The sequence below is a fragment of the Myotis myotis genome, unplaced genomic scaffold, assembly GCF_014108235.1.
Source record: "Myotis myotis isolate mMyoMyo1 unplaced genomic scaffold, mMyoMyo1.p scaffold_m19_p_3, whole genome shotgun sequence".
Lineage (NCBI taxonomy): Eukaryota > Metazoa > Chordata > Mammalia > Chiroptera > Vespertilionidae > Myotis > Myotis myotis.
In genome coordinates this window covers 6677907-6701610 of record NW_023416335.1, presented here as the reverse complement: position 1 = coordinate 6701610, position 23704 = coordinate 6677907, and the positions used below count along the sequence as shown (strand labels likewise).

Here is a 23704-nt window from a genome sequence, read left to right as displayed (position 1 = left end):
CCCTGCAGTGCACGGAGGGAAAAGCTAAGGCCTCAGACGGTGCAGGGACAGGGCTACAGTCAGGAAACCGGGCCTGCCGCCTCCTCCACCTCAGGGCTTCTGTGAAACCAGCACTGTACGCTCTCCTGAGACCTTCGACGACTGCCGCACGGGGCGGGGCGGGGGGGGGATGGGGGGGTTTGGTGCGCGAATTTTAGCTTAATATAAAGAACAACCTTCTCATACGACTGTTCAGGAAATGATAACAGTTTTTCCTATAAAGTGGTTGCTTCTTGCCACTAGAAGCAACCAAGCAAGTATCTAGTGACCAGCTGTCATGGGTCCTGAAGGGACGGTTTCTGCATGGAGTGAGGTCAGGATGAAATCACCTCTGACGTCACATCTCAGTTCGTCACATCCTATGAAATTATGCACTATTATGTATCAGTATTTACTTTAGTCATAACAGACTATATTCTTTAAAATAATTTATAGATGCTGCTGTTCATATAATGAGGTAACCATTTTGAGGCTAAAGGTTCATGCTTTCCATATTACTTAATTGTAAGAATGCATGTCATAGAAATGCTGTTATTATCAGAACATAAATTTCCTTTATTCTTCACACAGAAAATTTTCTCTTTTTCAGATGATAAGAGCATGGGTACTTTTAGTATGATTTTTTTTCTTTTTTTTTTTTAACATACGCTACTTTGAACTTCCCTAATTAAGAAATCAGAACAGATATGTATCTTAAGAAACTCCCTTGAGCCCTAGCCGATTTGGCTCAGTGGCTAGAGCATAAGCCTGTGGACTGAAGGATTCCCGGTTCAATTCCAGTCAAGGGCACATGCCTGGGTTGCAGGCTCTTGGTCCCCAGTAGGGAATGTGCACGAGGCAGCCGATCAATGATTCTCTCTCATCATTGATGTTTCTATCTCTCTCTCCCTCTCTCTTCCTCTCTGAAATCAATAAAAAAAAAAAACCCCTCCCTTGAAATTCATTGTATTTTACTATTCTTAAAAACAAACCAAAAATTGTTAAGGAAGAAAGACCCAATAATTCAAAATGTATTTAAATAAGTGACTCTTTGTCTTTTATTTTAAGGCTTGTCGTCTGGATCCTGCATTGGCAGATGAACTTCACTCTTTACTTATTCACCAAAGAATTTAGACCATAGTGCGTTTCAACAAAGATCATGTGTCCTAATACCTTCAAATGTATGTATTTTTATAATAGCTACATCTGGTTATTTTCTGCATCTCAAGTTACATTATCTTGGTTTTTTTCCTGATTGCATGTTACTTTTGTTCTTGAATTTGTATTTCATAATTTTGCAATTTGAAACGCAGCTGTAAGCTCAGATTGCTGGATGAGTCCTCAGAAATCCAGCTCTTAGCCTCTGGACTGGCCTACACCAACCACCCAAATACTGAAAACCATTCCACAAAACAACTGTCTTCAAACAGTGTCCCAACAGACTTAGTGCAGCCTTAGTTTTAATAACTTCGGAAGTACAAATGCTACCACTTAGAAAATTTTATATATGAATTTTGAATAACTTTGTCATTTTAACTTATTTAAATGTTTTAATTTAAAACTCACAAAAATATATAATAAAAAAGAAATTTAAAGGAACTTTCAAATAATGTGTGTGTTTATTTTAATTTGTGTAGCACTTAAGCTTCAAAAGTTATTAAAGCTAAGACTGCATTGAGTCTTCTGGGACTTCTTATATTCTCAAGAGATTCTTATAAATAATTAACTTGGATGATTTATGACAAACTTTAAAAACAGTGGGTTTAAGAAATTGCTTAGACTCTTGCAACTCCTTATCTTAAATATCTTAATTTAATGAGTGAAAACTGCTCTATTCTTGCTAAGACAATCAAAGCAAGAAGTTTTCTTGATATTTCATTTTCTACATTTTAAGAAACCTAGATATATTTCAAAGGAAGATGAAATGTGCAAAAAATTCCAATGAAATCATCAATCCAGAACTATAACTAAATATGGTTAAAAATTAAATGAGCTCAAGAGGCTTTCTTTGTATCAGTGACATTAATGAAGGCAAAATTGACTGAAAAATTGTAGAATTCATATGCAGAAGACTGCAGTGGTATACATCTGTGAAACAAGAACAGTGAAAATGATGTCTTAAGATGCCTTACTATCTTCTTTGTAAACATTCTAAACTAATGTTGCTTATTTTAAAAATCAGGTCCCTTCCTTCCCTCCTCTTCCTCTTCCCTACCTCATCCCTGCCCCTCTTCAGTTCAGCTCACTTCCCACCTCCTTAATGCATCCTTTCAAGCACTAATTAGGCTCTTCTCATCCATAGCAATCACCATACTCGCCATACATTCACTCTTGTCTGGGTAAAGGGCAGCAGGCTTTATATCTCCTTGCAGAAGTACTTACATGCACAGGGTTTTCTACAAACAGGGTGCCAGAAGTGTTGCAATCTCTCTTTTTCTTTTTTGAGATATAAGTGTCTTAAACATCACAGAGCTCTATGCTTTGTTTTTATATTTTATTGCTTCAAATGCTTCAAACTATGGGAAATCTTTGGTAAAAATAAAGACAAATTTTCACAAGAACTTTACATAAAGGATAGTACAACAATGTTCTTCAATACACATGAATATAGGAATGTTCAAAATCCTCAGTGAGGAAATTAGCTGTACAATATTCACAGTTCTTCATTTTAAAACAACTTTTCATAAATATTTATATTTCCTAGGTTCTTATCACATTAACAGTTATATTTCAACTTTAAAGTATTTATATTCTTATTAAAATAATCCCAATAATTAACAGAAGTGGTTTTTCTGTTGCTACAGCCTCAGTCTGCTTAGTTCACGTGAAACTGGAGGGAGGTCACTAAAATAGAAATCAGTGTTGTTCTCAGTGAAGCCCTCTGTGGAAAAGAGGAAATGGTTCATGTCTATTATTACAGACATTTCCTGGTGGTTTATTCGTGCAGACTCAAACCTGGCCAGCTCTCAGTGGGTCCCCATGAGCTCTCAGCTCAGGACACAGTTCAATCAGCAGCAATTCCATCAGCACCTGAACCAAGAAAGGAGGAGAAAAGAGGAGGAAATGGTGTTTTCTCTCTAAGTGTTTACTCAAATATCTATTTACAGCTGGAAAAAAGTCTAGTTTTAGGCCTGGGATTATTCTCAGTGAACAAGTTACTCAAGGAGATGGAATCCAGTTATTGCGTGGTCTGTTAATCAACACCACCCCATCAGCAGTGTTTACGGTGCCACCTGTGATCGACGGAGGCCTGGCAAACAGTTTGCTTGTTGACATAAGAAAACCAAGCAGCACGTCACAGGTGTCACAGGTCACGAAGGCAGACAGTGTGAGGATGAGAACAGTGCACCCACCAGGGGGATGTTTTCCTGTCTTTGTGCCACCACATTTTATAGGCAGACACACGAAGTGAAGCGGAGAAAATGGGGCAGAGCTACAAGTAATATGAATGATGAAGAATACAGAGATTTTATGTGTGAATAGAGTGTAAAATTAAAGAAACAGCCCTCTGGTGGGCTTTACAGTACTCACATATAACAGATGCTTATTGGCTCTTGTTTCTTGCAGCGCATTGAATATTTTTATTATACCATGACGGGCATTTTGCTGTCCAACAAGGTTCTGAAGCATATCTGAAAAATTAAGTTTAGATGCTACACTGTTATTGATCAAGTGCACAATGCGTAGCTATTCAGTGAAGGAGATATTACATGATATGTACACAACAAATGAAGGCACTGCCTTGGCCAGTATGGCACAGCTGGTTGGAGTGTCATCCTGGACACCAAGTATGTCAAACTTGCGGCCCGCGGGCTGCACGCCTCGTTTATTTGGCCCATGTTAACCTTTGAGTTTGACATGCTTGCTGTACACCAAAAGGTCGCCAGTACCATTCCCAGTCAGAGCACGTACCTAGATTGCAGGTTCAATTCCTGGTTGGGGCATGTATGAGAGGCAACCGATTGATGTCTCCCTCTATACCCCCCTCTTCCTCTCCTGTCCCCCTCTCCCTCTCTTTTTTCCCCTCTCTAAAATCAATAAATATATCCCTTATTATAAATAATAAGAGAAGGGAAGGAGGTAGGGAGGGAGGGAAAAGAAAAAAGAGAAGAGAAAAAAGCCTATGGCCTGAGGAACATGAATGATCAGTTCTTTTCAATGTTTAAAGAGAAAAGATTATTTAGAATTTTTCAACATAAGGCATTTATACACACTATAATTTTAATACAGTGCTACCCAATTAAAAACTAAGTGTTCCTGCCGAAACCGGCTTGGCTCAGTGGATAGAGCGTCGGCCTGTGGACTGAAAGGTCCCAGGTTCGATTCCGGTCAAGGGCATGTACCTGGGTTTCGGGCACATCCCCAGTAGGAGATGTGCAGGAGGCAGCTGATCGATGTTTCTCTCTCATCGATGTTTCTAACTCTCTATCTCTCTCCCTTCCTCTCTGTAAAAAATCAATAAAATATATTAAAAAATAAAATAAAATAAAAACTAAGTGTTCAAAACACTATACTTTTGCCCTGGCCGGTGTGGCTCAGTGGTAGAGCATTGGCCCATGTACAGAAGAATGTGGGTTTGATTCCGGGCCAAGGACATGTACCTGGGTTGCAGGTTTGTTTCATGGCCTTGGTTGGGGTACATGCAGGAGGCAACCAATCAATGTTTCTCTCTCACATTGATGTTTCTCTCTCTCTCTCTCTCTCTCTCTCTCTCTCTCTCTCTCTCTCTCTGCCTAAAAATCAATAAACATGTCCTTGGATGAGGATTAAAAATAAATAAATAAATGCGCTGTGGCCTGAGGAACATGATGATCAGTTTTTTCAAATCTTTAAAGAGAAAATAAGATTTAGAATTTTTCAACATAAGACATTTATACAAATGATGAGAGGCCCGATGCACGAAATTAGGTCTCCTCAGCCCGGCCTGTGTCTTCTCGTAGTCTGGGACCCCTTGCTCCTCACCAACCACCTGTTCGCTGCTCCTTACTGCTAGGCTCGCTGCTTCTTAGCACTACTGTGGAGCCAGGAGGGCTCTCGCCACCGCTGCTATTCTTGCCAGCTGTGAGCCAGGCTTCTGGCTGAGCAGAGCTCGGGGGAGCGTACTGACCATCGGGACAGCTCCTGAGTTGAGCATCTGCCCCCTGGTGGTCAGTGTGCATCATAGCGACCAGTTGTTCTGGTCATTCCACTGTAATGGTTGCTTAGGCTTTTATTATATAGACTAGAGGCCCGATGCACTAAGATTCATGCAAGAATGGGCCTTCCTTCCCCTGGCTGCCGGCACCGCCTTCGCTCTGGCTGGAGCTGCCTTTCCACCTTCCCACACTGCCCAAAGGCCCGGAGGCTGGGGTGGTGAGGAATGCAAATTAACCCGCCATCTTTGTTGGTTTAATTTGCATACTCACTCCTGATTGGCTGGTGGGCATGAAGGTATGGTCAATTTGCATCTTTCCTTTTATTAGTGTAGACTGTTACCAAATTAAAACTTAAGCATTCAAAAACAGTGTACTTTAGTAGAATTTTTAAAGCAACGTATTTATTATCCGTTCCAAAACATTCTTCTAGTTTAACTATCTATATAACCAGTACTGTTCTTATTAAGATTCTCAGTATAATGTCTTAGCAAGGGGCAAGACATGATTTAAAAAGTGTGATCATTTTTCACTGCAAATAGTGTTTCCCGACAGAGCTGAGTGAACCCTCAATTAGGCTAACGCTCCCTCTCTCTTTGTGCCCACAGGTGAGAAGCGGCCTCACCTGGAATGTTTTCTAGCAGCTTCTGCTGGGCTCTCTGCTTTGTTTCCTGGCTTTGTTCTTTGCTTCTGATTTTGGTCGGTGGTGCCAGTTTCCCATTTGGCCAAAAAGCATCCCGGAAAACAGTGATGTAGTACACCAGCATCTGCTCGCTGAAAATCCAGTTCACTGTGTCCCGAATTTGTCTTTTAAGAGAAATATATTTCTTGGATGAGATTTTAAACAATTTTTATACTCTGTTCTCAAAAGGCATTTATCAATTATCAATGAGTAGGTTAAGACACAGCCTGGTCTAAATGTTTGATGAATAAGCTAGGAATGGCTTTTTAAGCTCTGGCTCTGAGTTGGTTTCTATGTGGGTAATCCTGAATGTCCACTTATTCCTGGAGCTTGCATTTTCTTTGGTGCTGACTTCTGTGGTATCTTTCACTGAGAGACTTATCTGTCTGAAGCTTGCAACTGTCCTCACTGTGCTCAGAACTCAATATACCGATTTCTCCATGAGGTGCTATCGGCTGGAAACGTAAGTCGCTGAAAGGCGGTTAAAAGTGCCTGAAACATCCCGAGTCCTGAGGTCTTTGGCAGGTCACCCGGGCAGAGTCCTGACCCAGGGACTCATGGCACGTGCTCACGAGGCAGGAGAAAACCGGGCACCCCTCTCACCACAAGGTGGAGGACCCTAGAGATACACTCTCTTCAGCCATTTCCAGTTCCCGTGGGAGTGAAAATTGGGCACGGCAATAAATAAAAGGCCTTTATCTGCAACCAGGTCTCCCACACAACCCTGTTTCATCAGTTATCAGTCAACGTCTAACCAATTACAGGGCTGCTATCAGGAGACAAGTAACCGTAGTTGAGAGAGCCCGAGAGTGGTTGTTCATTGGGAATAGGAAGTCTCTTTGTTGAAAAAGGGGGAAAGAATCATTTTAGAAGTTAGTGCCAGAAAGACCTGAAATTTCAAACTCAATTCATGAGTAATAAATTTAAAAATCAGACTTACCAACCCAATTTTTAAAGGGACAATGTAAGGTTTTGAGACTGCACACAATAACCAGTCACTACTGAAGTCTCCCCTCCACTGGGATCACAGTGTTCATTTTTTGCACCTCTCATTGCTTAGAACTTAAATGCAATGCATATCTAGACCAAATAAAGTAACTCTATTAACTTAATGGGCTTGTGATTTAAGAGAGCCTGCCGCCCCCATCAGCCTAGGAAGAATCTACATAACAAGGCAGACGCCTTGTTTCCTGTCACCTGCCTTTGGTGCTGCATGAAGAAATGAATAAGAACATTTCAATTTGCAACTTAAAACTGGGTAAGTGACTCTCACCAAAGGCCATCACCTAAGTCTTTTCTATCAGTTTAGGTCTGACTTTCTATCAGCCAAAACCACAGGAAGCTTTTGAAGCAATCCTGGTATGTGGAATTAGAGTTGTACATGGCAGGTACTGCTGCTGATTTCTATGAGACATCATCAGCTAAAGGCAAAAAAGCAAAGGACAAGCGGGCAGGGCCTCCATATTCCTCCACCTGATAAAAGGCCATTGAGAGGAAGAGCCTGGACAGCCTACAGGTGCCTCTCCACCAGCCCACTGTGCTCACTGACATTTCAGAGCCACTGTCTACAGAAGAGAAAGAAAAGCATGAATAACTTGCTGAAACTGAAAATAAAAACACATTGGCAGGTCTGAGTACTGAGGACAATAGGGCCATTTTGGAAATGTCATTATCCAACGCCTATCAATACTAAAATCAAATTTTGACTCAGACTGAAACTTAAAGAGGCCATGTTTTCTGATTAAAACAAAAGCCTATGATAGGAGCTAAAAAATCACCAACACCAGTTTTTAAAAAAATCTTAGCAATAAACAGAAGAAAAATTTTGTTTAAGACCAAGGAAAATATATGTGCAAATGAATAAAAAGATAACACGTTTTTTATTTTCCATAAACGTGTAAGATTTATATGATAAAACTATCACATTAACCTTGTACATGTTTGACAACAAAACTAGTCTTTCAATTTGAAAAATCTGATTTTCATCTTAAAATATAGTTGCTGTACAAAAATGTGATTTTTCCCCTTATTTTTAGCAGTCGACTCACATTTTTATTGTGCAACAAAGCCATAATGTTTGTCTCCTGGAGAATACTAGATATGGAGTTAAACTTTTATGTATATAGATAATGGAATATTAAAATATTCACATGGCTTATAATAGTGTTATATAATGCACACACACACCCCTGATGGATGCTCAGATAGTAACAAGAGGAATTACCCTTTTAATGTTACCTGACTCCAAAAAAATGGTTTGCATTTCCTTCCAAGTACATAGCGGCCACGTGTGAGGCTCAGCCTACTTTTATTTTGGTTTAGAGTCTAAACCTTAACCTGCCTCCCATCAGGTAACACAGAAACACTGTACCCAAGACACTCAAACTGGTCATCACGCTCAGAAGAGAACTTTACAGACTCTCCTGACCTCGTGGACCAGAATGCGGAGCTAGCCCAACCATTCGTCAGCGGGCTCACCATGCACTCTGGGAGAGCGTCTTCAGCAATCTGCCTTCCTAGCCAATCTCAGAATCGTATCAGAAACAAGGAGAGAAAATAAGATACCTTCAGTGAGAAAGATGACTGGCTGCTATACCACAGCTAATTTGACGATTAAGGCAAAGAGTAGGCATGAATTCAAATATTAATTTTGTGCAACTCACTTGTTGATGGTTCTTCCAAAAGTGACCTGAACGAGAGCAATTAATGTTCTTCTCACCCATTTAAACACTAAAATGTAAGTCAGAGGAAAAGTATTATCACAGGAGAGCACAACGATGAACGACATTTTCATAGCTGCACAAGCACACACTTCATCATGGAGCTCAATCGCAGGCCTGACGCAAGCCAGGGCCATGGTATCTGCAGGATGCGGGTCTAGGTTAGCAAACTTCTGCCCAGGAAAATCTTACTAAGCTTGCATTTTCTGCTTAGCAACCAATAAGATAAAACCTAGGAGTTTTTACAGCTTTTCAATACCCACACAACAGCTGAGCTAACAAGTGGAAATCACACTTATGTCCCTGGGCTCCTGACAACGGTCTGTTTTCCACCAGCAGACAGATTTCCGTCTGGCTTGTTGCCCAATTTTCTAACACTTCTCTGAATGAGAAACGTGTAGTCAGATGTCCACAAATATGTGAAATATTCATGAACGGAGGGGTCTAACTGCTCCCATTTGAGCAGTAGTTTGTAGAGCACCATGCACTTTTGTATATTTTACGCCTTTGGGGGAAGAGCAGGATCCTGAGCCATGAGTTCGGTCCTCTCCTGCTGCCTGGAGAGCTGGGCAAAGCCGTCTCCTCTGAGCCTCAGTTTCCTCATCTGGGAAAGGGCAGTAGTAACATGGGCGTGTTTTGGCGTTGAGGGTCTTACCAGTATTTTGTGTGAAAGAGTGTTGTGAAGGGTCCTACAAATCTAAACTTTTATGATTTCTATAGGTACAGAATTAAATATAAACAAAAAGAAGACAAAGTAATGCTGTGAGGACATTTTAGGTCTGCAAGTTGGAGACTAAACCAATTTGCCATTTATGTATTCACCTTCATTCATTGAAACATTTAGCTACAGACACTCGAGCAAAGGAGACACTCAGACTTGACTTTAATGGAGCCGAGAGTTCAGGGCTCCTGTGCCGGTTAGAAAACCTAACGGAGTAAATGCACAAGCCCTCTGTGCAGGGAAGCCACAAACACACGTAGACCTGGTACTAGACGTCAGAACAGTCTCCGGTCATTTCTAACATTTTAAATGGCTAAATGACCAGTTAAAGTAGTGTTGTTAATCCTTCAAGTAAGATTCAAGTCCTGGAGTCGAGACCATGCCTTTAAAAGCACCTTAAATTTCCGATGGCACACAGGGCACACTGCCAGCTGGTAGACCCCATAGCCTGAGGCTGCCATTTAGGCTGGGGAGCCTGCCTGTCAGGGACGGTAACTCACCCGGCCTCTCTAGGGCAGGAGAGAGGTGGCACCTACCAGGGTCTGAGGACATGTGCATCTCAAGAAAAAAGGCCTGTCAGCCGACTGCTTATATGTGTGTAAAAGGCTGTATTATTACTGGTTCCTTTTTGCATACTCAACCAGAGCAGGAACCAAAAATGGCCTTGCTCCAGAGTCCCTCCCATCACTGATCCCTGCTTACTCTACCACTTTTTCCTGTCTTCCCCCCCCCCCCCCCCACCTATGTACAGAACAGCCCAATGACTCCTTCCTAGAGCTCCTTTGCTCAAAGCCACAGAGGCAGCTGCAGCAACACTAGGATTTTGCTGACGGCAAAAATACCACATCTCATTGTAAATGTTCTATTTCCCCCCCTCGGAAATGTCGCCGCAAAACCAAATATGCATCTGAGCAGGCACATGATGGAGGCCCGGCTCCTGCCCTGACTGGCTCTGGCAGATCCACCACAGCTGATCTCTGCATGGGAAGGCGAAGATGCCGGGAACAGGCCTCACCACTTCATGAGCCGGCTTCATGAGGAAGAGGGAGACTTTGGGGGGAGGGCTAGTATTTCTGACCACCCTAAACCAAAAAAATGGCAGTAAATATCTTAAATGTCTGAAATATGGAACAGCTGTAGCTTTTTCATCTGAAAGGCTCTTTAATATTTGGGTGATATCACCCAAATTTACCCTCCACTTCTGATATTTAGCTTAGTTCCAACTTTTCAATATTGAAATTTTGCTAAAAATGAACATCCTTATATATAAACCTATGTCTGCAGTTTTGAATTTAATTATGTCTGTTGCTTAATGTGAGTTACATTTCTGGAAACCTTATCTTGTAAATGCACTGAAGGAAGAATCTACATCTGATATAGTTTTGTGTCCCCTACAGAGCTGTATCTAAAATATGTTCCCAAGTATTTGCTGATTGTTTAAGTTTGGGCTTAGGGGAAGAAAAAGTTCAATGACCAAAATAATTAATTTCGGCACTTAAAATGTGCTCGCCTATTCATCATCAGTGCATCCATCCAGGCATTTCACTGACCACCTACTATGGTTGAGACATTGTAGTAGTCAGAGGAATAAAAGTCACACAGACACACCTAAGTTTCTAAGACCACTTGCAGTTTTTTCATCTGCTAATAATTCTTTAGGTGACATTAAGGGGATATATAATTCAGAAGGGACACACTTCCTATATTAGACCCACTCCCAGCCCACCGTCTTTGCCCCAAGGGAAAAGGTGCTAATCTGGGTGGAGAGAGCCCAGCACAGTCAAGGGCACCATTTGACTGGCTGGTGGCATTACTATGCCTTGCAAACAAACCCTTGCTCTCTCGCGTGCTTCCTCTTCTGGGTGGGCCTTTAGGCACCATCACATCGCCAGCTAGTACTGAGCCCCCCAGTATAACTGAGTGCACTCGTCTCATGATAGAGTGTTGGGGGCAGTGGAAGGGGTGTGTGTGTGTGTGTGTGTGTGTGTGTGGCGGGGAGGAGCCAGAGAGTCCTGTTTAGGACTCAAGACTAAACCAAGTAGTACAGTTTGACTTTTCACCCAACTACTGCTTTAGGAGAAAGGCCCTTGGGTGGGCCTTAACAAAATAGTATTTTGATCCTATTTTGCTATTGTTTCTTCTAAGTACATTCCCCTAAAAACTACCAAGGTAGGCATTCTCAGTCTGAGCATACCTGTCATTTGGGGCAGGATAAGTCTGTTGGGAGGGGCTCACCTGGGCATCGCAGGAAGTTTAGCAGCACCCCTGGCTGCCTGTAGCACCACCCCCAAGTTGTGACAACCAAAAAGGTTTCCAGACATTGCCAAGTGTCCCCTGGGGACAAAATCCCCCCAGCCCTCCACTGATAGCCACTCCTCCACGAAAGAAAGGTGGCTGAGGTTGAAGCAGGACGGAGGCTGTCCTGTGTCCCAGGCCATAACACTATCTCAGCAACACCCAAACCTCACCTTTAACAACAGGGCTGTTCCTCTGCTACGAAAAACTATTTCTGCTTACCTTCTGGTGATAAAGCAATGAGACTATGCTAAGTCATGTGAAAAGAAATTCAAGGCATTCTCTTTCTGTACGCAGAGGGACAGGGTGCAGGGTAAGCCAGGGCCCTGTGTGCCAAGAGTACACTAGCCATCTGTCTTACAGTCGCATCCTCAGGTCCAGCCACAGTACCTGGTTGGCCCTTAGGAGTATTTGCTGAATGAATGAATGAATGAATGAATGAATGAATGAATGAATGAATATAAATACAAGTTTGATTCAGGAATAAAGGGATATTAAATGTGTACATGTATAACCACTTAATTAGACAATAACACTAAATAATAACAAAAAGGCTTACTTCCTCGAAGTTCAAAAATCTCCCCAATCAACATGAAACACGGTTCGGCCAAGGAGTCTTTCCTCCCATCCACGTCGTCACCATAATCTGACAGGTCACTGTCCTCCTCTGTCTCCTCCTGGGGGTGCAGAAAAGTCATAGGAAGCAGGTCACTATCCAAGAAAGTGGTAGAGTTGTTGTCCTTTTCAAGTGTAATTCCAAACTGTGTGTTAACATCTCCACCTCACACAATCCTTCAAACATCCTGCATGCAGACATCTATGCATTTTCAATAAAGAGGGGAAAATGTATCTAACCCCAAGGGAGAGCCTGATCTTAAAGCTTTAAAATAACTGTGAAAAACCTGTCACCAGACTGATAAGGAGTGAATCAGTAGACAGCAAAATAGTTTTCTAAGCAGTTTGAGTTTTAAAAGTAAGGCTTTTTAACTTAAATGGTTCTAAATTCGCTGTTCTTCAAACTGCATATTTTAAAGTAATCTAGTTATTTTTAAAACTCTGATTCAAGCTTTTATTCTGTCCTTCAGCTAGTCTCATTTCCTGATCTGCACATCAGCAAGTTGCAGGCACCAGGGTAGTGCCAATGAGCGCTATGTGGATCCAGACTTTGGTGGCCCAGAGCTCTGGGAGACTGGCAAGTAGTCACGTAGCTGTTGCTACAAGTAGGTGAGGCGCTGTGAAGGGGCTGGAAATAAATTAGAGGTAAGCCAGCCAGGTACAGCCAGACATGACGCACAGGGCTGTCATTTCAGAGACCGACTTGTGCAGTTTGTTGGAGAGCCAACCCAGGGCTTCCGTGGCCTAAATGTGAGGGAAGCGGAGGCCCAGAACAGAAGATGGCAAATGTCTGCAGTCTCCCTCTATCCACCCATACAAACCACTGCTTCAAAGTAGTCCAGGGCTTTCCATTCCCTGAAAATCAAGTCTAAACTCCTCAGCCTGGACTCCCTCGGTAGGGCTGGAGGTCCAGACACTCGAACTACAAGCGAACGTTCTCTGCCCGTGGTCCAGGCGTATGTGACATCCGACCAGCGGGAGGTGGTACAGCCCAAGTTTACTCAGGCTTCAGTTCTGCATATGGAATTGGGCTGCCAAATTCCTTATTCCCAAGATGCCTTTCCCCGGCATTTGGATACCAATGGGATCTGAGGATCTTCCACCTCCCCTCCAGCTTAAGTCATTCCAAGTACCTACATGTTACTAATCCTTTCATTTCTGTATCTCTAGGCTTCCCAGTGGCTTGTTGGGGAGCACAAGCAGGTGTCCAAAATGTGACAGTGGTAATAACTGGAAGTGGATGCCTCTGCCTTTCCCTGTTAGTAGCATGCTTTCCACCACTATCTGCTACTTCGAACTGCCTTCAATAAGACATCTGCTTAGACATGCTAACAAATGGCACCACTCACCTCCTGATGGGAGAAGAAGTCGCGGGGAAGTCTTTCCAAAAAGGAGGATAATGAAAAGGTGGACTTTTTCCCCTGCACATCAACAGCCTTGAGGTAGTCAGGAGAAGGGCTCAAGAAGGCATAAAGGGCTTCGCTCTGGTACAGCCTTTCATCTGAAAGCAGATTCTGGGGATGAAAGGATTGATTACTGCTCTGTGGGAGCACGTCTGCGCTGTGGAGGCCGTGGCCCGGGCAATGAAGGCAATTCGCGTCATCAGAATTCTGAACCCAAGCCACTTCCCTTTCTCCTGGAATGCAATGTCAAAGATCAGCTCTCAGTGGTCGTAATGGCAGACCATGCTCTCTAGGTGGGCCGGGTGCCAGTCATCCTGCCGGTGGGAGACCTGTGCAGACAGCAGAGCTCACCTGGTCTGCACTGCTCACTGCCACCCAAATCCTCACTTCGCACACAGCTAGCAGAACGGGAACCACCGCCTCTGAAATGCCCACTCGTTTGTGTTTGAACCGCTTACATATTTGTGCAATACAAAGGATTCCACTCGACCACCCTTTCATGGCTACGTCCAGACTCTGCACACCAGCTGGAAAAAGGAGCCCGCGCTGTCACACGGCGGCAGTGCCCACCAGACAGAGTCTCGTCTCCCTCTGCTCCCTCTGCCAAGAAGGGCTTGTTTACCTAATTATATAACCACTAGTGACTTGGTGCGCGGCTTCGTGCACATTGAAAGGAAATAATAGAAGATGGTTGGAGGGGCAGGACTGGGCCAGACAGGCACACATGCCCTGGAGCCAACCTCCCACGGACCCTCCCCAGCCGGCGCACCTGGGGTGGCACCGTGGCTTGAAGGGCGCCTACAGAGTGAGCACAGAGAGAGCGGGGTCCCTCCGGCAGGTGGGGTCCCTTGGCATGGCCTGCAGGGATCTGGCCAAAACCGGCTCTCTGACATCCCCAAGGGGTCCCGAAGTGCGAGAGGGCACTCTGCAAAGTTGCTGCCGTACAGGGTGTGGAACACAAACACAAGTGTGCAGTAACCAGATTCGGGCCGACAGTGCCCCAGCAACAACATAACCCACGGCTGAAGGCAGACTCGCACGGCCCCACTAGGAATCGGGCTCCCCCCTCTCTGGTTTCAGGGTGCATCACTCGAGAACCACTGCTGCCAAGTCACTGCAGCTCGGCAGCTCCTATCCCCTGGTGGTCAGTGTGTGTCGTAGAGACCGGTCGGATGGGCAGAGGGACACCTGGCATATTAGCCTTTTATATACATAGATGTTTGTTGGCCCTTAAACTGGAAATTTCCTAAACTTCTTTATGTACCTCCTATCTGGCTTTAGCAGAGAGGAAAGGAGAACATAAATCAGGTTTATGTACAAGCAAGTGCTACTGCTGGTTAAGACAGTAAAATTATCAGTGTGACCATAAGAAGGTTTAAATGCCTAGTATTAAAGTATACAGAGTTCAGGAACAAATAAGCAGTGGGAAATGCTACTCATGGATGATGTACCCCGAGAGAGTGGAATACAGAGAGCACGCTGTGCTTCTGACGATGGGAACTGGGAGGTGGAAGAGGGTAAGTTCTCGTCCCAGGAGTTGGTCCATGATGTTCACAGTGGATGTGATCAGACAAAGGTTGAAATCTGTAAACCCAAAGGTCCTTCCTAAAACAAGAGCTCTCATATGGCCTCCAACTGGAAACTCTGCAAATGATCATCAGCCACAAAAGGAATAGGCTGTAGTGTGTTCACACAACGAAAAACCTGTAGGCACAGAGGGGTGGGAGTGGGGGGCCAGGTGAGAGAGGTGAAGGGACTGAGAGGGACAGACTGGGAGTTACAAACTAGTCACAGGGATATACAGTAGAGCATAGGGAACACAGGCAGTAATACTGAATGGCTGTATGGTGCCAGGTGGGAACTGGAAATATCCAGGGGAGCACTTTGTAAAGGATATAACTCTCTAACCACTGTGCTGTACACCTGAAACTAGTACAAAATGATACTTAGAGTACACTGTAATTAAAAAACACCAAAACAACAAACCTATACAACCATGAAACTAATGATCTAGACTAAAACAGCACTATGAGTGAATCTCATCAACATAATGTGGAGTGAAAAAAGTCAGACACAAGGAGCCCGCCCTCTGTGACTCATTTGTACACAATTCAGAGCCAGCTGTAACCATCTGTAAGGTGAGGCGTCTGCATCCCGGTCGCCTTTGGCTCAGCAGTGGTGAGAAGGAAGCTGGAGGGACCGGCAATATTCTGTCTGTGGGGCTGAGGGTTCAGTTTGTGAAGATGGAGAAAACTGTACACAGGACACCTGCATTTTCTGCAGGTGCAGGACACTTTAGTTACCAAAAGAAAAAAGAAAAAGATGTTTGAGGATCGGCACAGCCTATGCGAACAGAGCAAACGAGCAAGCTCTTACATCGAGGACAGTGTGACCCAACGTCTCTGGTTTCCCTCGCACAGCTAAAACATTCAGGTCTTACCTGGAGAAACTTGTTTAACTGCTTCTTGGACTTTTCCATAAACTTCTGATCGATAGACTTGAAAGGCAGCTTGCTGAGAGAAGGCAGCTGGACTTTTTTTAAAGAAGGGAAGCACTGTGGAGGGAGGGAGGGTTAAATGTGAGTATCTCGGACTTACATTTTAATCTTGGAAAGAGATTCAGAATTACACACAGAACAAACCAAGTATCTTCCTCCCATACTCGTTCCTCTGAGATCTGAGACTTGAAAACCTACCTGTTCTAACCAGGCTCACCGAATGTGGAGGAATGGGATATATGATGAAAAAGCTAAAGCTCACCCTGACCCCTGAGTCCTGAAGCCATGGGAACAGGGCCGGTTTGCACACGCGCACAGGAGCACAGCCCTCCTGGCTCACAGGAGAACCTGCCGGGTTTACAACATCGCTGTCTAAAGCGATCAAAGCTGACAAAAGAACACAAATGGAAAGGAGGAGTAACTTGGGCCGAAGCTCTATTACTGTCTTTAGTGGCAAACTGCAGGACGCAGAGCTATTAATAATGATAATGTATGTTAATAAGTAAGGACCACAGACTTCCCTTTGTAGACTAGGTCCTAGGTTGTGCCGGACACTGTGCTAGAAGCCTCACAGCTCTGAGTCGGGAATTCGATCGTTCCTCTTTAATACATGAGAAAACCGAGGATCAGGATTTAAACCCCGATCCATCAGACTATAAACTCTGTGCTCTTCATGGCAATCCCCACAGGACTCTGCCAGTCCGCCCCTCAGATAAGAGGCAGTGGGTACCCCATGCCCCAGACGGCCCCCATTTCCAAACACTGGCCCGCACTGAGGCACGGGGCCACTGGCACAGGCGTCAGGAGCCAAGAGGAACCGAGAAGAAAGTGAGCACAGAGCTTGCCTGCCACAGCTCCTCTCCTGTCTCATCAGGGTCACAGCAGCCCCTGCGGCCTGGCCGTAGCCAGAAAGGCCATGTCACAAGTCACCTGTGCCAGGTGTTTCCGGGGGCCTTTCCCACACAGCCCCTGCAGCACTGAGTACAACGGCAGGCGCCCAGGAAGGAAGTGCCACCGGTGTCCAAATTTGGGGAAAGGTGCCGGGAGCCAGTCCATCCTTGCTGTTTCAAGGGACCTGGCATATATGGCATACTGTTCTTAATATGTTTGCTCACCTTCTTGGCACTATGTGTTTTAACCAAGGTCTCTGAGAAAGGTTGTTTCCCCAGGTAGGGATTTTCCCCTGAAGTTAGGGAGGGAATAAAACCTCTTAACTAAGTGCCAGGCGGGTAATTAATCACTTTAACTACAAACAATCATGCTTAAGCTACATAATCTTTACTCCCTGGAATGGAGATAAGAAACGCCCTAACCTTTGGAATACAGATTGATAGGATTGGAATCAACTGGTATAAATACAGATGTAACAACATAGAACTTAGAATACAGAGCTTAGAACACAGAACTAAGAAGACAGAACCTACACAGAACCTACAGACAGAAGAACTTCGCTGGAGAGAACATGGCAAAAGATCCTGGACTGAACCTGACTACAGAAATTGGCAAAAGAACCTGACTAGAACCTGGTGACTGAACCTGGCTGGAGAACCTGGACAAAACCTGGCTGGAGAACCTAGCGAGGGAACATGGCTACAGAACCTGGCTGGAGAACCTGGAGAACCTAGCAAGAGAACATGGACACAGAACCTGGCTGGAGATCCGAACCAGCACCTCGCTGGAGATCCTGGCTAGAGATCCTGGCTAGGCTGCTGATCAACTGAACGCTGTCTCTGTGTCATTCCTTCTTCGCCGACTCCGTCCACACCTTTGGGGACCCCTGGACCTTTCGGGGTTTTCTTTTTAATGCCCGCTTTTAAAAAATAAAAAAGGGGGAATTTGCCGGGAGCCGGTCCATGCTTGCTGTTTCAAGGGACCTGGCATATATGGCATACTGTTCTTAATATGTTTGCTCACCTTCTTGGCACTATGTGTTTTAACCAAGGTCTCTGAGAAAGGTTGTTTCCCCAGGTAGGGATTTTCCCCTGAAGTTAGGGAGGGAATAAAACCTCTTAACTAAGTGCCAGGTGGGTAATTAATCACTTTAACTACGAACAATCATGCTTAAGCTACATAATCTTTACTCCCTGGAATGGAGATAAGAAACGCCGTAACCTTTGAAATAGAGATTGATAGGATTGGAATCAACTGGTATAAATACAGATGTAACAAGACAGAACGAGGAGAGACGGAACCTAGGCACAGAACCTACACAGAACGTTCTCTAGAGACAGAAGAACTTCGCTGGAGAGAACATGGCAAAAGTTCCTGGACAGAAACTGGCCTCAGAACCTAGAGACAGAACCTAGCGAGAGAACATGGCAAAAGATCCTGGACTGAACCTGACTACAGAAATTGGCAAGAGAATCTGACTAGAACCTGGTAACTGAACCTGGCTGGAGAACCTGGACAGAACCTGGCTGGAGAACCTAGCGAGGGAACTTGGCTACAGAACCTGGCTGGAGAACCTGGAGAACCTAGCAAGACAACATGGATACAGAACCTGGCTGGAGATCCTAAGCAGAACCTCTCTGGAGATCCAGACCAGAACTTGGCTGGAGATCCTGGCTAGGCTGCTGATCAACTGAACACTGTCTCCGTGTCATTCCTTCTTCGTCAACTCCGTCTACACCTTTGGGGACCCCTGGACCCGCTGGGGCTGGACCCCAGCAGAAAGGTTTTAGAGAAATGAAACAGGCAGTGACAGTTGGAAGGGAATGTTAAAGTCATCAGGGGCCTAAAGAAGGTGCTTCCTGTTACAGTTGTCAACGGGGAGGGTACTTTCAAAAAGTGAAAACTCACTCGCCAGGAAACACCAGGGTAGGAGAGGACCCAGTGAGCGGGCCACAAGTAGGAAGGCGACGACGAGACGAGAACTGGACGTGGAATTTCAGTTTCCTCTCGCGATTCAGTGCCATTGTTTCGGGTTTTCAAAGAACATGTTATTTTCCACGTACATTTTAATACAAAATCTCCTGTAAATTCCTTTCTCTCCTTCCTTCTGTTTTTATCAGCAACTAGACTGATATGAAACTTAGGGTTCACAATGGTTTGTCACAGGGCAAAGGATGCATGTTTCTGCAGTATCAATTGTAAACATTTTGGGGGGAACTTGTTCTTATGATAAGGTGAATATTTTGGTTTCCATGCTGCTAAAGTGGCCATAATCCACTTGGGAAACTGTCGTATGACACTCAGTTTTGGCCACTATACTTTAAAAGCAGTTGAAGAAGTGATAGCATCCAGAAGTTAGTGATAAAAGGATTTTTAAAAATCATCCTAGGAGAAAAGGTTAAAGAGCAGACATTTCATTTACAAAAGAGGGTCTGAGAGGCAGCCACAGGTTTAACCAGGGTGTGCTCATTCTGAACAAGAGATTAAAAGGGACGTGAAAGCAGAAGCGAGTGGAGAACTTTTAACCGCTGGGTGGAGGGCAGTCACCTCCAGCAGGAGACTTACAGGAGACATTTCCGAGGCCAGTGGGGGAATAAGGAACGGAAAGGAAGATGACCTCATTCTAAGCCTGCTTTGGCCACCATGCAAACATCCCATACCAAGTCAAACTCTCTGGGATCAGTTTCCCCATCTAGCAAATGAAAGAACTGACCTAGATGAATGGTTTTCAAACATTTTTAAGCAAAACCCACAGTAGGAAATACATGCTAAATTGCAACCCACAAGGCACACGCAGATGTACGCGTCTATATGAATAATGGACACACGTGTACAGCGAAACAGAACTCCCATGAGACAATGCTCATTACTACCACACCACCACAATAACATTTACTTTGTGCCACACACTCTCCTAAAGACTGTGTATTCATGGACTCCCTTCATTCCCACAGCAGCTCTGCAAGAGGGAGGGAGGGGCTACGCTGTTTGTATTTCCTGGTGAGAAGAAGAGGCACAGAGACACTGACAGGCCCAGGTCAGAGTAGTAAGGACTCACGCTGGGATCCGAGCCCCGCCTGAGCTCAGTCCTGACACTTAACTGACGCCCCAACGTTTTGTGATGAAATCCAATAGGTCCCAGTCTTGTTCGACTGCTGCACCCATAGCTGGTTTCACTGCCCACCAATGGTCACAACTGGCAGCTGCGAAACCGCTCCGGGACCCTGGCCATCTTCCAGCTCTGGGGTTCTCAGGGGCCCCATTCACAATGGAGATCAGACCATTACCTGTCCTGAAGGATTTAGATGAGTCTTGGTGTGCCAGCATTTTGAAAAACCCTAACTTAACTCTGGTGCCGTGTCACATAGAGAAGTTTTTTGATATTTGCAACCATAGTATAAAAAAGATTTATATTTTTGATATTTATTTTATATATTTAAATGCCATTTAACAAAGAAAAATCAACCAAAAAAATGAGTTCGCGTGTCATATGTTCGCCATCACTGGTCTAGATGGTTTGATCTATGAGTAAATTTCTAAATGTCAGGCTAAAAATACCATTTTGCCAGTATCAACAGCAAAAGAGAAAGATTAACCGGTTTCCTTATGGGGAAACACTGAAATGAGTTCTCACACCTCCTCCTGCTCAGTAATTCTGATGTTCTGTGAGTATTCGTACCTCACTAAGTTTCCGGTGTAAATTCTGGAACTCACTGAGCCTTCTGGGGACCGTCCAGCTCTTGGTTTCAACTCCTCCAACGTCCTGTAAGCTCACCGTGACAAAGTAACAGGGCATCTGCTCACCATTCTCTTCCGTGACCTTGGAAAACAAAACAAAACAAACACAATAACAACAACAACAAGCATGGGGAGCCAGTGGCGGCAAGATTTTACACGTCCCCAAGACTCCCCGCCCTCTGTGAACGCGCCCTGCCTAATCGCTGAGACTGTGACTGATAGATTCTCTCCTGACAATTAGGATGGTTTCTGGAACAGCTGACTGTAATACAGGGAAATGACCTGGGAGGGCCTAATTGCATGAGCCCTTTCAAAGCAGAGATCTCTCTGGCCAGTGGGAGAAGAGGCAGTCACAGAGGTGGACTGGTGACACAGGACTGAGCGTGCTGCTAGCTTCAGGATGGAGAGGGGCATGAGGAGAGGACCGGGAGCACTTCCAGGAATGAAGAACCACCCCAGCTGACAACCAGAACAGAGACCTCAGCTCCACCACCTCAGGGAACCACTTCTGCCAACAACCTGAATGAACTTGGAAGGGAATTTTCCCCCAGAGTCTAAACAAGAACTCAGTCTGGCCAACGTCTCAATTTCAGCTTTATGACACAATGAACAGAGAACCAGCCATATCGTGCTGGACTATGGGCCCATGGCCTTGTGATCTAAGAAGTGGGTGTTGCATTTTTAAGCTATGAAATTTGTGATAATTTGTTCTACAGCAAAAGAAAACTAATATGGCAGACTTACCATTCTGTGTTCCCTTGAAAAATCAAATCAACAGCAAGCAAACAGGTGTGAAATATGAGGGTTTCCCCAGTTTAATTTCAGGATTCAACAAATCATGGTTTCTATTTTCATGAAATTTTACATTAGGAGATACAATGTCCCCTACCTCCCAATTTAGATAATTCATAAACACACACACATATATTTATACAGATACACACATGCACCCCAACAAATTCACAAAAGCCCACTACTTATTATTATTTTTAAAATACGTTTTTATTGCCCTGACCGGTTTGGCTCAGTGGATAGAGTGTCGGCCTGGGGACTAAAGGGTCCCAGGTTCGATTCCGGTCAAGGGCATGTACCTTGGTTGCGGGCATATCTCTGGTGAGGGGTGTGCAGGAGGCGACTGATTGATGTTTCTCTCTCATCGATGTTTCTAACTCTCTATCCCCTCTCCCTTCCTCTCTGTAAAAAATCAATAAAATATATTTAAAAAATAAAATAAAATAAAATATGTTTTTATTGATTTCAGAGAGAGGAAGGTATAGAAACATCAATGGTGAGAGAGAATCATTGATCAGCTGCCTCCTGCACACCCCACACTGGGGATCAAGCCTGCAACCCAGGCCTGTGCCCTGACCAGGAATCAAACCATGATCTGGTTCATGCTCAACTAGTTGATGCTCAACTACTGAGCCACACCGACCAGGCAGAGGTCACTATTATTTTTAATGCAAATTGATCAGAAAAGAAACAAAAGAAAATACATTGAATTTAAGCTTGAATCAGTAACAAGTCGAATTAGAGAGAAACAGCCAATAAGAAAAGCAAAGAACAGAGAGGCGAGACCTACTGAGCACACGCTGAGCCCTGTGAGGCAGGACTGTTCTCCCTGTAAGAACGGGGAAGGGGAGGCACAGACAGGGTCTCTGGCTGTCCTAGCATCACACGTCTAGTAAGTGGGGGTCCAGCCTCAGCCCAGGAGAGTCCGCAGCAGTGTAAACCAAGCCTGCACACTCCCGTGGGACTGCTGGTGACTGGCACTGAGGCGACGACCCCTCTGGGTGCATTCCGTTCCGTTGCAGTGACCTCGGTGCGCAGCAAGCTCCCGCGGAACAGCTGAGGACAGGGCAAGGTGCCTCGTGAGAGCTCCCCTTCCCTCTCTCCCTCCTGCAGCATTTGCCTTTGGAAGGTGATTTTAATAAACTGTGAAATGTCAGGGGCAGCTCTAAGGCAACACTGAGGAGGTGACAGAATTTGTGTTCTTTCCCTCCACAGGCCTCCTCTACCATTTTTTGACACTAGATACCCGACTTCACCCTAAAGATAACTCCACCTACAATTATCAAGGGTTTCTTCTTGACCCTCACCCAAGAATATACTAGAGAGAGGAAGGGAGAGAAAGACAGCGAGAGAGAGATATCAACATGAGTGAGAAACATTCATCGGTTGCCTTCTATTCGTGCCTCAACTGGGGATCAATCCCACAATCAGGTTTGTGCCCTGACCAGGAATCAAACCAGCATTGTCCTGTGTAATCTATTGGCCATGCATCAAGGCTGATGTTTCTATATAGTATTTCAAGGTTGGGTGCAATCTTCCCTGATCTACTGCCCCCCAAAAGGCACATTACCCTGCAGTTTACCTTAGTAAGAGTGCCAATAAGTACCGAAGATATACTAAGGGTACCTGGTTAAGCTCTCAGGTAAGGTGTGTGCTTTCAGGGTGGCTCTGGAGAACATGCTTTGTTTCGCTCTCTAATCTAGAGAACAATTAAGATTGTGACTCTTAAGCCCTCCCCCAGTGCGTATGCAGCCACTGGGATGATGGGAAAGGCAGGGATGAGTAAAGACAAGCGGGGCAGCTAGGTGCTTGCAAATCTAAGGAGTTGAGTATTTAAGAAGCCACTGGAAACAATGATGGGCAAAGCATTAACACTCTCTCACTCGGGATCTTGTTACTTGTGGACCTGACCTTTAGGTCCCGGCAGATAGAAAGGCATTAACAGTGTAAATGCCTATCAGCATCTTTCTTTTAAATGAAATTATTTATTTAGACAAAATAAAAGGGATACAGTATATTCTAAGAAAGGTTATTCCATCTCATCAGAGAATAGCAAAATATTTTCTAATTCAAAGGACAAAATATTTATTAAAGATCTTACAGCTACTGACATTGGAACAACTGAAGTCAGAAGGATGGAACGATCAGAAACACTTAAATTTAAAACTTTTTACCTCCAAATTTCAAATAGTGCTTTCCA

The 23704-nt window shown here is 44.5% G+C and overlaps 2 protein-coding genes across 13 annotated transcripts in view; one reads left to right on the top strand and one right to left on the bottom strand.

The window, feature by feature from the left end:
* LOC118651086 (LRP2 binding protein) overlaps positions 1-10544 on the top strand; it is a 32951-nt gene extending 22407 nt beyond the window's left edge. For 6 of the 8 annotated variants that reach the window (XM_036299889.1, XM_036299893.1, XM_036299892.1 and 3 more), the window contains 2 exons: positions 1087-1199; positions 5759-10544. In XM_036299889.1, the coding sequence (XP_036155782.1) occupies positions 1087-1152 (66 nt within the window). In that variant the 3' untranslated portion in view covers positions 1153-1199; positions 5759-10544. The remainder of the gene's footprint in view (positions 1-1086; positions 1200-5758) is intronic. The other 2 variants (XR_004966102.1, XR_004966101.1) reach the window with 2 other exon arrangements.
* SNX25 (sorting nexin 25) overlaps positions 2496-23704 on the bottom strand; it is a 93239-nt gene continuing 72030 nt past the window's right edge. For 3 of the 5 annotated variants that reach the window (XM_036299882.1, XM_036299883.1, XM_036299885.1), the window contains 8 exons: positions 20654-20794; positions 16027-16140; positions 13533-13697; positions 12128-12245; positions 8496-8562; positions 5776-5957; positions 3550-3650; positions 2496-3048 (listed from right to left, as the gene is read on the bottom strand). In XM_036299882.1, coding sequence (XP_036155775.1) covers positions 2968-3048; positions 3550-3650; positions 5776-5957; positions 8496-8562; positions 12128-12245; positions 13533-13697; positions 16027-16140; positions 20654-20794 — 969 coding nt within the window. In that variant the 3' untranslated portion in view covers positions 2496-2967. Of the gene's footprint in view, positions 3049-3549; positions 3651-5775; positions 5958-8495; positions 8563-11790; positions 11983-12127; positions 12246-13532; positions 13698-16026; positions 16141-20653; positions 20795-23704 lie in introns of those variants that run through there. The other 2 variants (XR_004966100.1, XM_036299884.1) reach the window with 2 other exon arrangements.